Source organism: Neoarius graeffei, chromosome 1 (genome assembly GCF_027579695.1).
Source record: "Neoarius graeffei isolate fNeoGra1 chromosome 1, fNeoGra1.pri, whole genome shotgun sequence".
NCBI classification, from domain to species: Eukaryota; Metazoa; Chordata; class Actinopteri; order Siluriformes; family Ariidae; genus Neoarius; species Neoarius graeffei.
In genome coordinates this window covers 51,357,659-51,370,853 of record NC_083569.1, presented here as the reverse complement: position 1 = coordinate 51,370,853, position 13,195 = coordinate 51,357,659, and the positions used below count along the sequence as shown (strand labels likewise).

The 13,195-nt window shown below is 41.6% G+C and overlaps 1 protein-coding gene across 2 annotated transcripts in view; it reads left to right on the top strand.

Annotated features, from left to right (window-relative positions):
- Nucleotides 1-10,103, top strand: part of mta2 (metastasis associated 1 family, member 2) — a 40,160-nt gene extending 30,057 nt beyond the window's left edge. Inside the window, exons 7-18 of one of the 2 annotated variants that reach the window (XM_060933860.1) lie at nucleotides 64-166; nucleotides 766-865; nucleotides 953-1,141; nucleotides 1,281-1,355; nucleotides 1,484-1,542; nucleotides 5,109-5,209; nucleotides 5,327-5,466; nucleotides 5,550-5,778; nucleotides 6,109-6,198; nucleotides 6,286-6,404; nucleotides 6,485-6,627; nucleotides 8,266-10,103. In XM_060933860.1, coding sequence (XP_060789843.1) covers nucleotides 64-166; nucleotides 766-865; nucleotides 953-1,141; nucleotides 1,281-1,355; nucleotides 1,484-1,542; nucleotides 5,109-5,209; nucleotides 5,327-5,466; nucleotides 5,550-5,778; nucleotides 6,109-6,198; nucleotides 6,286-6,404; nucleotides 6,485-6,627; nucleotides 8,266-8,419 — 1,502 coding nt within the window. In that variant the 3' untranslated portion in view covers nucleotides 8,420-10,103. The remainder of the gene's footprint in view (nucleotides 1-63; nucleotides 167-765; nucleotides 866-952; nucleotides 1,142-1,280; nucleotides 1,356-1,483; nucleotides 1,543-5,108; nucleotides 5,210-5,326; nucleotides 5,467-5,549; nucleotides 5,779-6,108; nucleotides 6,199-6,285; nucleotides 6,405-6,484; nucleotides 6,628-8,265) is intronic. The other variant, XM_060933869.1, reaches the window with a different exon arrangement.
- The last annotated feature ends 3,092 nt before the right edge of the window (nucleotides 10,104-13,195 follow it).

Sequence of the window (13,195 nt, the reverse complement as noted above, 5' to 3'; positions counted from 1 at the left end):
TTATAACCTATTATTGTAGCCAAGCATAATCTGACATACTCACTTGTTACTGTCCCGTTAAAGGGGACTCGGACAATCGAGTACAGGAGAAACTGGAGACGAAGGTGTGGGATCCAGATAACCAGCTGAAGGACTCTCAGATAGATCAGTTCCTGGTGGTGGCCCGGTGAGTCACGGCGTTCACAACTTCCTGCTGGTGCCGCGGAGAACATAGTCAGGACTTAGTAATTCCTCAGCCTAGTACATTTCATTGTTAAAGTAGTTATGCTTAATGTAGCAGTAAGGAGGAAATTGAGATGCAACCTGTGTTGCTTTCCGTTTCAGTGAAACGTTGTACTGACATTCCAGTACAGTGTCTTGTTAAATGCTGTGTTATGAAACACACTGAATGATTATTGCTGTTGGATCAAGCCAGAACACCTTAATATGGATTTAGTAGTTGTCTTTTGCATGCTGCTTAATATTGTGTTGCACTGTTCCAATTACAAACTGAAAATGAGATTAAAATGTTTTTTGAGTAAGGAATAATGCGTACTAGTATGCAAGTATATTTGCGATATTTTTATGAGCGTGTAAATTCAGCCCTAACAACAATGTGGGAAGCATTTGTCTCATTTCATGCCAAGTATTTCTGGCATACCTCAGATACTTGTAAAAAATATATATATATATATATATATATATATATATATATATATATATATATATATATATATATATATATATATATTTTTTTTTTTTTCATGTATGGTATTACCTTTGCAGGGCTGTGGGGACTTTTGCCCGTGCCTTAGACTGCAGCAGCTCCATCCGCCAGCCAAGTCTGCACATGAGTGCTGCAGCTGCATCCAGAGACATCACCCTGGTGAGAGGACATACACATGTACAGCTTTATCACAATCTTAAATGCACATCGGATTCACTCGACACATAACATGTTTTTGCATTCCAGTTCCATGCCATGGACACACTGCAGAAGAACGGTTATGACTTGGCCAAGGCCATGTCCACGCTGGTGCCGCAGGGCGGTCCTGTGCTCTGCCGCGATGAGATGGAAGAGTGGAGCGCCTCGGAAGCCATGTTGTTCGAGGAAGCACTAGAGAAATACGGAAAGGATTTCAACGACATTCGCCAGGACTTCGTGAGTTCACAAGCTCCTACTTGTTTTCTTACTCATCTGCACACATCCTGTAGATATGGTATTGGAAAGTCCAAAAAGGACTTCTGTTGGTAATGCTTTTCTCTTTTTGCCTGCTTATTCATTCACTTTGTTTTTCTAGTTGCCTTGGAAGTCGTTAGCCAGTGTTGTTCAATTCTATTACATGTGGAAAACCACAGACCGTTACATCCAGCAGGTGAGCCATAAGTATTGTGTGCTTTTTTTTTTTTTTTTTTGACCACCTTATTCTGTCCCGTTTTGTATTAACTGAATTCCTTACAACTCGGATATCAGCTTACTGTGTTTTTGATTCTTTGTTTTCAGAAAAGACTGAAGGCAGCAGAAGCAGACAGTAAACTGAAACAGGTTTACATCCCCACCTAGTGAGTATTTACTGAAATAACACTGTTTTTGGTAAAGTGAGTGTAGTGACTGCTTGGGTTGATGGACAGTATTTTTAATATAAGTTGCTTAAAGGTGCAATGTGTAAGAACTGGCCATCTGGCGAATTCATACTCCAAAAAAGAGGAGGCAGTATATCACCAGAAAGTTTGGGTGTCCACCTCTGTTGTAAGAAACGAGGAAATGCACCACCACCACTCTCACGAAATTATCACTCACTGAATATAGTGTGGGCGGCACGGTGGTGTAGTGGTTAGCGCTGTCACCTCACAGCAAGAAGGTCCGGGTTCGAGCCCCGTGGCCAGCGAGGGCCTTTCTGTGCAGAGTTTGCATGTTCTCCCCGTGTCCGCGTGGGTTTCCTCCGGGTGCTCCGGTTTCCCTCACAGTCCAAAGACATGCAGGTTAGGTTAACTGGTGACTCTAAATTGAGCGTAGGTGTGAATGTGAGTGTGAATGGTTGTCTGTGTCTATGTGTCAGCCCTGTGATGACCTGGCGACTTGTCCAGGGTGTACCCCGCCTTTCGCCCGTAGTCAGCTGGGATAGGCTCCAGCTTGCCTGCGGCCCTGTAGAAGGATAAAGCGGCTACAGATAATGAGATGAGATGAGGGATGAATATCCCCCCCCCCCCCCCCCACTACTGGCTTCATACAGTCTAGCTTTAGTCATCAGTTTAAAAAAAAAAAAAGCCAAATACTTACTAACAGTAGGGCAGAAATATGAAAATTTGACCAAACTGCTGAAATTCTGAGAGCCAATCAAGATAACACTGCTATCTTTGTATGCTGTCAGTCTATAGTTTCTGTTATAACTTGGTTAGTACAGAGTTTAGCAAGAAAACAGCCACAGCAATTGGTGCACAAGTTGTGCATGAGACCACTATGAGTCACACTACAGCAGATATGTGACTGAACCTGACTGACCCAGATTGCGTCCAAATTCGCAGCCCTTTTTCTCTGTTGAATTGCTCATAAAATCTTCATTGCAGTGAGGTGCAACACGCATCACGTGAAACGGCACGACTCGACCTTTTCCATGATACTAGGTGCTTGTCTATGTGAAGTGTTGGCGAGAAAAAATTCAAAACTACATCAGATTTAATCAGTCACAATCCGTATACAACTCTGCATCCATCTCCATACCCATTAGTCGCGTTTGAATTAATTTCTCATGAACTTATCATTGCATAGATCTAGAACGCACAAGAAAGAGCGGAACTGGAGCTTTGGAATGATCCTAGTCACATTTTGTAGTGTTTGTGCATACTGAAGTTATCACATTATGAAAACGGCTCAAACTTCTGCAAAGGAATATCTTGAGTAATTTCTTCATCCATTTCCACACTCCTATTTCTCGGCTGAATCTGACAAAGTCCCTGTAACCATCACGTTTCAAAATAAACAGCAGAACTTACCCTTTCTAATTATACTAGTTGTCGATTAATCCGGTTTGGATTTCATAGCAAATAAAATAATGACATTTATTTTCAGTTGGATCCCTTTAGTCCGTCCAAATTGCCGTGCTTGGCATTGCGATCCTGGTAAGATCCCTTTTCTTTCTTTTCCTTCTCCAGGAATCCAGCATATCCGACACAAAATGATAATCACAGATCCATGATTTGGTGCATGGATTCTAGGTGTTTCTGTGAATTGCAGCAACAAGTCTTCTCATTTCTTTAGCTTACTGTAGGCTGTAAAATCATAGCTCTTATTTCTTGTTGAATTTGTATCTATGGTCAATTGCAAAACAGTGCTTTCCCATTGTAGATGTGGGTTTTTGTTTCTTTTTTGTTTTCTCGTGTTTTTTTCTTTTTTTTTTCTTTTTTGTGTGTGTATCTGCGGCTGAAAGCTAAGCCTGCCTCTCTCTGGGTTTAACTGCACAGTGATTTCCGCATACATCACTACTTCATCCTCTCATTTTGGATTAAGGGTAGACTGGAGGCTACAGTTACTCACTGTCACCTTTTTGAGGTACAAAGTGGTATTACAGGACACAGTCCCTGTCTCGAGGCTAGCTAGTTAGCATGCTAAGTTCAGGACATATCTATACATAGGGAGGGAAAGTGAAACACAGCGATCCTAGTGGTAGCGTTCCTAAGGCGAGAGCCATACTATTGAAAATCCCATAGACCCGATTTTTAAAAAAAAAATCCCATAAAGTTATGACGTGGAACTTGTACACCCCCAAAAATATGTTGGGATTATCTACTAACTGTGAAGGTATCAGGTGAAATTTCGCTGTCTTGTAAAAGATCGAAATTGCGCCTAACCTGTCAGAAACGGACTACAACCAAACTGTCTAGTTAGAGTCGCTCATATTACGTCAGCAGTAGGCTTAGCTATCTGATCTGTAATGGGTAAGGGCCTCTGCATGCTCTTGCGACAAGGCTTTCGCAGACAGCTTTTCGCAGACAGTTGTAATTTATCGTTGAGCGGGGAGTAATAGGCGTGCGCGATGTTATTCACCGCCACAACGCAAGGGGGCGCGAACTCGCTAGGAGTAGTTGGTGGGTGTGGTTAGTGGAGTGTTTATCCTCCGGTTACTTATAATGACTAGAACTGGAGTCGTATAGATGTACGTACTTCCTCACTTCCTCGATCAACCGCTCTTCGTGCTGCTCCATCTTCGCTCGTGTTTTTAAAAATGGCGGTCGTGAAAACAAACCAAACCGGGAAAGTAGGGAAGCGGAAGTGCGTGTACAGCGGATGTAGAGTGGACCAATCAGAGCCCTCTTGTCTGCGACGCTGTCTGCGAGGCTTCTGCGGTGGTCACAATTTTTGGGAGGTGCACGCAGAGCGTCTGCGAAGGTGGGGGGGCTACGCAGACTCTATCTGCGAGGACTGGGTTGTCAGCATAAATTGGCCTTATCCCCACGAGGGATGCATTTCTTATTGGTACAGAAATACTCCGCCAACCACGCTATACAAATCGGCATGTTGATGTAGGCTACTCGCCGGCCGCTACCTGCTACAGATTTGGAAAGGCGCTGGACTTGCTTGCGACGTCGGATCCGTGTAGTCTTTGATCAGCTTATTAAAAAACATTCAAAACAATTCAAATCAGTGTAAAAAAATAAAGCATGATCACCAGGATCGATAGAGCTGCCCGACATGCACAACATATAGAAGCCATTGTCTTAACTTTGAAGTGTAACCCGAAATGTAATTTTTTGAAAAGATATTCCCATTCATTTTTCCATAGAGGTTGGAACGCATCCAGTAGGGGGCGATGAGATTACTTTCCCTCCCTGTTGATGTCTTCTAACGTCGAAGCTGTTATTTGTTCACATTTTGACGTTCTGATTATTTTTTTTTTTGCTTACTTTATTCAAAATTTTAAACTTAAATTCTTACACACAGCACCTTTTAAGTATTTGACATTTTCCTCCTCATCCACCTGTAGGTAGTTTTATTTGTAGTAATGTACATATATTACTGATGCAGCACTCGGTCTTAGCTGCTGAAAAATAGATGGAGTCTGTCACTGCTCTAAACATGATCTGAATTTGATCTTTATTTGAAAACTGAATTGGAATTTTGTCGTCACCAGCACCAAGCCCAACCCGAACCAGATTATGGCTCCTGGTAACAAACCCGGCATGAATGGAGCTGCAGGCTTTCAGAAAGGCCTGTGCTGTGAGAGCTGCCATAGTGAGTACCAAATCCTTGCAACTGCACTTACTCTAACCTTTTCACCAGTGATGCAGAATAGTTTTAGACTTGTGCTGCATTATATTAAGGCTGGAATATACTTGCACTCTGCTGCAGCTGCTCAATCTCCACAGTGGTATGCTTGGGGTCCTCCTAACATGCAATGTCGACTCTGCGCCTCTTGCTGGATTTACTGGAAGAAATATGGTGGGCTGAAGACACCCACTCAGTTAGAGGGCGCAACAAGAGCTGGCTCGGTATGCCATGTCTGTAGATATTACAGTAATTTTATGTGCAATCCAATACTTTTCCTCACTATGACCTCTCATTCCTGTGATAGGATGCACCCTCACGTAGTCACATGACTCGTCAGGAAGTGCAGGGCATGTCCCCGTTTACCAATAGCGCAGGTAGAGCCAAACTTTTGGCTAAAAATCGGCAGACGTTTATTCTGCAGACCACCAAGCTGACCCGCATCGCTCGTCGAGTGTGCCAGGATATTCTGCAATCACGCCGTGCTGCCCGCCGTCCTTATGCATCGATCAACGCCAATGCTGTCAAAGCAGAGTGTAAGTGTACCATGTTCAACACACCTCGGTCTCTGTACTGACACAGGCAGTGTAGACTGAGTGTGCTTCACTTCTAGAAAGCCATAAATCCTGTAGAATTAGTGCATTAATTAATTATTGATATCGCCACAGATCAGATGTTCATTATTGCCATGACGGATTTATGTCATAGTGGTCTTAGAGAGGTTTCTATCATGTTGACATTATTGTGATCAATGGTTATTCAGTTTATAGTAAAATGTCTTTCATATAACTGTCAATGCAAAACTGCATCATTCAAATTCACAATACTAACTGGACAATATATATTTTTTCCCCCCTGTCCTTTAGGTATGATCAGACTCCCTAAAGTGGCAAAAAGTGCTATAAAGAACCGCCCTGTTCCACGACCATCTCTCGTTAACATAGTCAAAGAATTGGGTTAGTTTCACAATGATGTACATGAACCAGGCATCTTTGGGGTTGGTAATGTGAGTGATGTAATCAGTGTGTGTTTCTGGTCTTCAGCTGTCCAGGCTCCCCTTAAACTCAAAGCTCCTAGAGGTGCTCCCACCCCAATCAACCGTAACCAGGCCAACCAACCCCGCAGTGCAACCGCCCTGCTTGGCAAGAGACCCTTTGATAGTGTAAGCTGTCATGTTCTGTCTTATGTCTTACACATACTACACCACTGAGCCTTTGACGGTGCTCACCCTATTTCCTGCAGGGGGGAGGACACTCATTCTCCACCAATGGGAGGCCCTTTATGAGCGGCATGAGGACAACCACCCAGTCGGTCATAAAGCGCCAGAGAGTTAGTCAGGCAGATGCCCCAAATCCTGTAGTCTTTGTGGCTACTAAAGAAACCAGGTGTGTTAAAGCAGTATCATACACACACACTTGGGGGTCATCCATAATTTTCATCATTATCACGAGCATACAAACCGTACGTGGGGGGGAGGGGGTTAATGACCAGGCGTACACTTTTTAAAAATGAAAAAATTATGATCCGTCAATGTGCGAATCGGCGGCCGCCACGTTAAAAATTTCGCGCCACATTGGTGTTGCCAGCGAGCTCTACACGCTTTCTTTCTTCAGTACAACAACAATGGCTGACCCAGATTTTGACCGCATTTACAAATTTGTGAATAACAGAAATACCGCTATTCGCAAGACTCCTTCAAACGAGTACAAGCAGTTTTTAAACACTTATTGTTTCCTGCATTCATCTGAGAGGAGGAAGCCTTACTTCCAGTGTTGTCAGATTGGGCGGTTTACCGCCCAGTTGGGGGGGGGGGTTTCAAGTGCATTTTGGCGGGTTTTGAACATATTTTGGGCTGGAAAACGTCAGCAGTATCTGGCAACACTGCTTACTTCCATGTATACGTTTAAGAGAAGCAGCATGTATGATGTGCGAGTCAGTGTTTATATAGGCTTAAATTCTGTTACTGAAAGTGTGTTGTGCTTACAGTGAAGGACTGCGTGCACTTTATTTTTTTTTACTTAATACAAGAAGTTAATGGATGCCAACATTTTTGCCAAAATGGTATTTTATTTTCCATTGTTTAGGCAGCTTCAGCATCATACTGTGAGATTCTGTTCAAATTGTTTTTTTCTTCTATGAAGCCTGAGCCGTTTATTTTATTAGTTTAGAATTATTGTTTAATTTAGTCTTCAGGAGAGACTGCCTGCACACAGTACTAGTATTAATAGTTTTTTTTTTTTTCTTACATGAAAGCTGAGGCATTTATATTATATTTTAAGGTAACTTCATGTTGTGCTGTGAGGTTCTCTGCACTTTAACTTTTGAACCAACAGGTGCATTTGGATAAGTAAAGCCTATATTTTTGTAGTCCTGGTAATCTTTTATATTGGTAAAGTTGTTTATAGGACCATTTCTCAGTGTCTGTTTTTTTAATCAATAGTTTTTCAGTAATAACTTAATATTTAAAATATCACTCAATTTTAATCACAAAAAGAGAAAATCGCAACAATTTCTCGCAACTTTCACTTCCTCCCGCAATGTAATCGCAACAAAAACCTAAACACCGCAACTTTCATCGCAATTTTTTGGAAAACACTCCCCCCCCGCAACATCAGACATTTTAGCCCGCAACAATCACAAAAAAGGCCCGCGGAATCCTGGGGGGACTGGAAAATGAATCGCCTGCTTTCTATGAAAACTCCTGGACCCATCTTGTGTCGTCTTTTCTTCTCTTGTGAATCTTTGTATTGTCCTGTCATCCGATTTTAATAAAAAGTAATACAAGACATGGTTTTATTTTGAATTCCTATTCCACGTAGATCCATTTTTTTTTTTTTTTTGTCCACTAATGTACACTTTTGGGGGGAGGGAGGGGGGTTGCTCAAAAGTCTACTCTTTGTAGACTCATGATAATGATGAAAATTATGGATGACCCCTTAGCTTGCTATGTCCATTTCAACTTGCTGCTTATATTAAAAAATAAATAAATAAAATTAACATGGGTGTGTACGTGTTTGTTTCAGGGCCCTGAGGAAACACCTTTCTCAGGCTGAGATGAGACGAGCAGCTAGGAAACCCAACATCCCTGTCAGAGTGAAAATTCCCCTGCCACCACGGCCAATTCCTGTCCCCGTTCTGCCCTCTAGCACCAGTGAGCCAATCGTGCTGGAGGACTAATGACATTTTTCTTTTAGGCCGCATCACCTCGCATAACCCCATCTTTCTGACCTCCATTCTTTTTTTTTTTCCCCCCCCTCCTCCCCGCCTTTATTCTCCACAAAAAAAAAAAATCTGTGTGCTGTCTTCCCATCTCATTCATTTTTTTTCTTTATCTTACAAATATCCTTTTTTTTTTTTTTTTTTTTTTTAAACCTGGCCATATCTATTTTCTATCATTTCTTGTTCACTTTTCCATGTGGTCATTCATCCTAGGAGCTTTATAAAGAAACGTATGCACACGGATGAGCTTACGCCCCACGTAATCACACAGCAGCACACATCAGGCTTTCATCATGGACTCTGTAGTGTTTTATTCTTGTAGTATTGTTTATTCTTCCTTCCTTCCCTTCCTTTTTTTTTTTTAAATGGCGAATATTTTTAACTGTGTAATTTAAATCTGATAACAACATGAAATGATGGTGATAAAGCACACTTTATTTTTGTCCTCCAGGTCTATCTTTATTTGTGTAAATATTAACATTTTTCAGGAGTGATATCTTTAATGCTGGTGTGGTAAGGGGGGTTGGGGTTTTTGGAGCGGGAGGGATGGGTGGGAAGTCTGGCATGTCTATTTGTTCTTTCTCTTTGTTTAAACAAATTCAGTCTGTAAGTGCTCCTTTTCTTCACACTATAGTCAGTCTAATGATCGGAAACCTGTAGTGTTTCATTTAGTGGCTTTGTTCTGATCGCCCCGATCTGAATAGTCCTACTAGACCACAGGGAGCAGGATGGCATCAGGGTCAGCTCTACTCCATGTGACCTGGATCGGTGGATTGACGTTCAGGATGGCTTTTATTTACAGGCCCCTTTCTCCTCTCCGTTTTCTTATTCACGCTGTGATTTCCTCATTTCTCTGTAATAAGAAACAACACGTTTGATGTACGCTGATGTGTTGGAGACACTTGTTTGAAATGCTTTCTAAGTGCAAACGGTGACAGAATGCTGATAGCCCCTCATCAATATAGATCAAGGTAAAAGGTGTTAGAATGAAGTAGCGGGAGGGAGCAGGGTGGGTTGAGGTTGATCAGAGAAACTCTGTGGCAGCTTCTGGTTCTTCAGGGTGGGTTTTTTTAATATAAAGTTTTTTTCTTACCAGTAAATGGTTGGTCTCACAATCATTTCAGCCTCTGCCTCATTTTTGGTCTTTTTATTTCTTGCCCTTTGTATCTATGAAATAATAAACCAAGCCATACAGTTTTAACTTTTCAGTTGTGTTTGCCAAGAGGGTCAGAACTTGGTGTTAATCCAGTGGCTTTTTTTTTTACAAAATGGCACTGCCTGTACGGTAATGTAGTGACTAGATAATGTAGTTAGAAAAGTAAGAAAGGACATGTTTCTTTGACTGTGATTGTAAGATTGGATTCTTAGTAATGGCTCGAATAGGTTTTAGACTGCTTTGATATTGAATCATGTCCTCATTTATGGTTTCATTTGTGCTTTTTAATGAATGAATGGATGGATGGATGAGTGAATGACTCATTCACTGGGTGATTTTTGTCAACCACTGAATGAGCTCTAAACAATGTTCCTTTGTATATTGTTTTTCCCTCCAACCCTAGTGTTGGGATTTTTGTAAGGTTTCTTAAACTGAGTGTGCACCGCACACTAAAATTTAAAATAAACATTGACCTGTCCACCAAAATGAGTTGCCAGTTTTATATACAGGAAACTGGCTGTGTCCCAACCCACATACTACTCCACAGAAGAATGTGTCAGTATAGTACACCAGTGTTACCATATGGTTCATGAGTATAGCGGTATGTGATTTGGGATGAGGCCCATTTTAATACTTGTTCTCCACTAATGGGATGATTTGAAGAGCTGGGTGATTTGAATAGTTTAGCTATTTGAGTGAGCTTTAAAAGTGTAAAGTGCTCTTGTTTTTGTCAGCGACTTTTTGTCATCTGTTTTATTTATCCTTTAATTCAGCTTGACAAATTTAAAAAAAAAAAACCACAAAATTTTGTGGTCATGTCATACCCTCTTCTAATCTTATGCTTATGTAGCTTAATGGTAAATAAAATTAGGAAATGTTTTAGGACTTTTTAAGAAACAATATATTATTATTATTAGGGTCTCATTTTTGTATTAAGACCCTGAGTTGTAGTCCACTTTTTTTAATTTCAAAATTACAATTCCTATCCTAGTTATTTTTATTTATGGCTTTGGGTCTTTTATGGTTTAGTGTCTATTGTTGCTAAAATAGGCTACAGTGTCATAACAAAAATGAAAACCTCAAACACCTTTGTGTATAGCTTACCTAGAAATCTGCTTATACACTGCAAGCCTTAGTGCTCATTTCAGATTTATTGCTCAGATCTCGATTATTTTGTGGCTGTTCACATTATTTCTTTAAATGTGGCCAAAATTAGATTTCATTATGACCTGACCTGTATACGCAAAAAGAACAGCCGTCTTCCATAATTCTATTCACAGAGAGACTCCTACCAGTGCAAAATTGTGGCAAATGTCAATCTAGAGTGACGTGAAGGTTCGGATATGACTGTTCAGATTGCGGTTGCATTGCAAAAAAACCAGACTTGTGTTTGATTCAGGACCACATCTGAAAGTGGCCCAGGTCAGAACTGAAAAGATTAGATTACAAATGATTTGTGCTGTTCACTAAAAATCTGAATCACGTATGAGGGAAAAAATTGGATTTGTGCCACTTTTGCCTGCAGTGTGAACATAACCAACTGTGTACATTTAAACCTTTACTCTAAAAGGGTGGCTCATTACAGACAAGTTAAATGCCTTCGATCATCTTTAAAAGGATACTATATCCACACCACCTCACCAGGTCGAACATCATCGGTTATCATAACAGATCTATTGCTACAGCTTTCTATTCAGCATTGCTGCCTTAAGGCCCAGGATGTCTAGCCCAGAATCGTCCACCAGTTTGTCGATGTAAGTGACAGGTGGTCTACCTCTTCCTCTTTTGCTATGAGAGAGTTCCCAAAACAGAATGTCACCGATGCGTTCATTCTTAGCCCGATAACAAAGACCAGAAAACTTTGGTCAACGTCGTCTTACTATTTCGCTGAGTCTTGGTAGAGCTCCTTGCTTGACATTCTTTGTTGATGTTAAGAGAAGATTAAAAGTTCAGAGCAACAGTTGAAGCAGTCCTTCTGTATGGATCAGAAACACTAACTCTTACTAAGACCCTTGAGAAATGTTTAGATGGCTGTTATACCAGACTGTTGCATCATGCTCTTAACATCAAATGATATCCACAACTACAGGCAAAAAATACACCTTAAAAGGTACAATGGATAGCCTGTAGTTTATACTGTAAATACAAATAGTAATACCGGTTTATAAAATTTAAATTGTCAGCACTTTTTAAGAGGACATAGTTATATTTAAAGGAGGTATGCAGAAACTTTAAATAAATTTCTGAGTGGATAGTATCTCCATCCTTGACTCTTGTATGCTGCATAAATGGGAATAAAAAATATATTTTTGAGAGTTAAACTCGACCGCAAAGTTGGCATTCGAGCCGCCCTGCTGAGCCAGCCAGCCCTGAGCGCGCGACGTCACAGCGGGAACCGGTTTTAAGGCCGAGGCCTTTGACAGCTATAGACCAAAGTCATATAAATAAAAATTTATGGTGAAAGTAAGAAATCCCGTTACCGACTTGCTCAACTAAGACTGATCTGACTTCATTGATTGTGGGTTGACTCTCATTAAAACAGGATAGGTGCTATAACTTATGCAACATACATGTACATGCATGCATTTTCACCGATAAAACGTAAAAGGCTAATTAAATAATCAGATGAACTGAGACAATGCTCCTTCCCAAGTGCAAGATGAACAGACTTTGTCCCTCACACCATCAGACTGTACAACTCCTCTCTGGGGAGGAGGCGGGGTAACAGGAGAACAGAGGACGAGAAGGAGCAGTAGCCTAGCCTGACAATAAGCAATACCTCTCCTGCTGGTCCCTTTTTTTTCCTTCCCCATATCTTATTCTTTTTTATATTTGTATATCTCATCTCTAGCCGCTTTATCCTGTTCTACAGGGTCGCAGGCAAGCTGGAGCCTATCCCAGCTGACTACGGGCGAAAGGCGGGGTACACCCTGGACAAGTCGCCAGGTCATCACAGGGCTGACACATAGACACAGACAACCATTCACACTCACATTCACACCTATGGTCAATTTAGAGTCACCAGTTAACCTAACCTGCATGTCTTTGGACTGTGGGGGAAACCGGAGCACCCGGAGGAAACCCACGCGGACACGGGGAGAACATGCAAACTCCGCACAGAAAGGCCCTCGCCGGCCACGGGGCTCAAACCCGGACCTTCTTGCTGTGAGGCGACAGCGCTAACCACTACACCACCGTGCCGCCCAGATTTGTATATGTAAATACTTGATTTAATTTTCTATTCTCTATTTATCCTGTAATGATGCTGCTGGTATCTTAATTTCCCTGAGGGAATCCTTCTAAAGGGATCAATAAAGTTTAATCTAATCTAAGACGTGCGGTTAGGTTGACGTGGGGTGGCTTTGGGCTGAAGTGCCCTTGAGCAAGGTACCGAACCCCTGACTGCTCCCCGGGTGCTGTAGTGTGGGTGCCCACTGCTCTGAGTGTGTGCTAGGGCGTAATTTTGGGTAGGGATGCTTGGGACGTGTCCCTACCAATATTCAGCCGCTACTGTGTAATCACGATCAATAAAACCGATGTCCTAACCTGAGCAATGATTATATAGCACACAAAGGGTT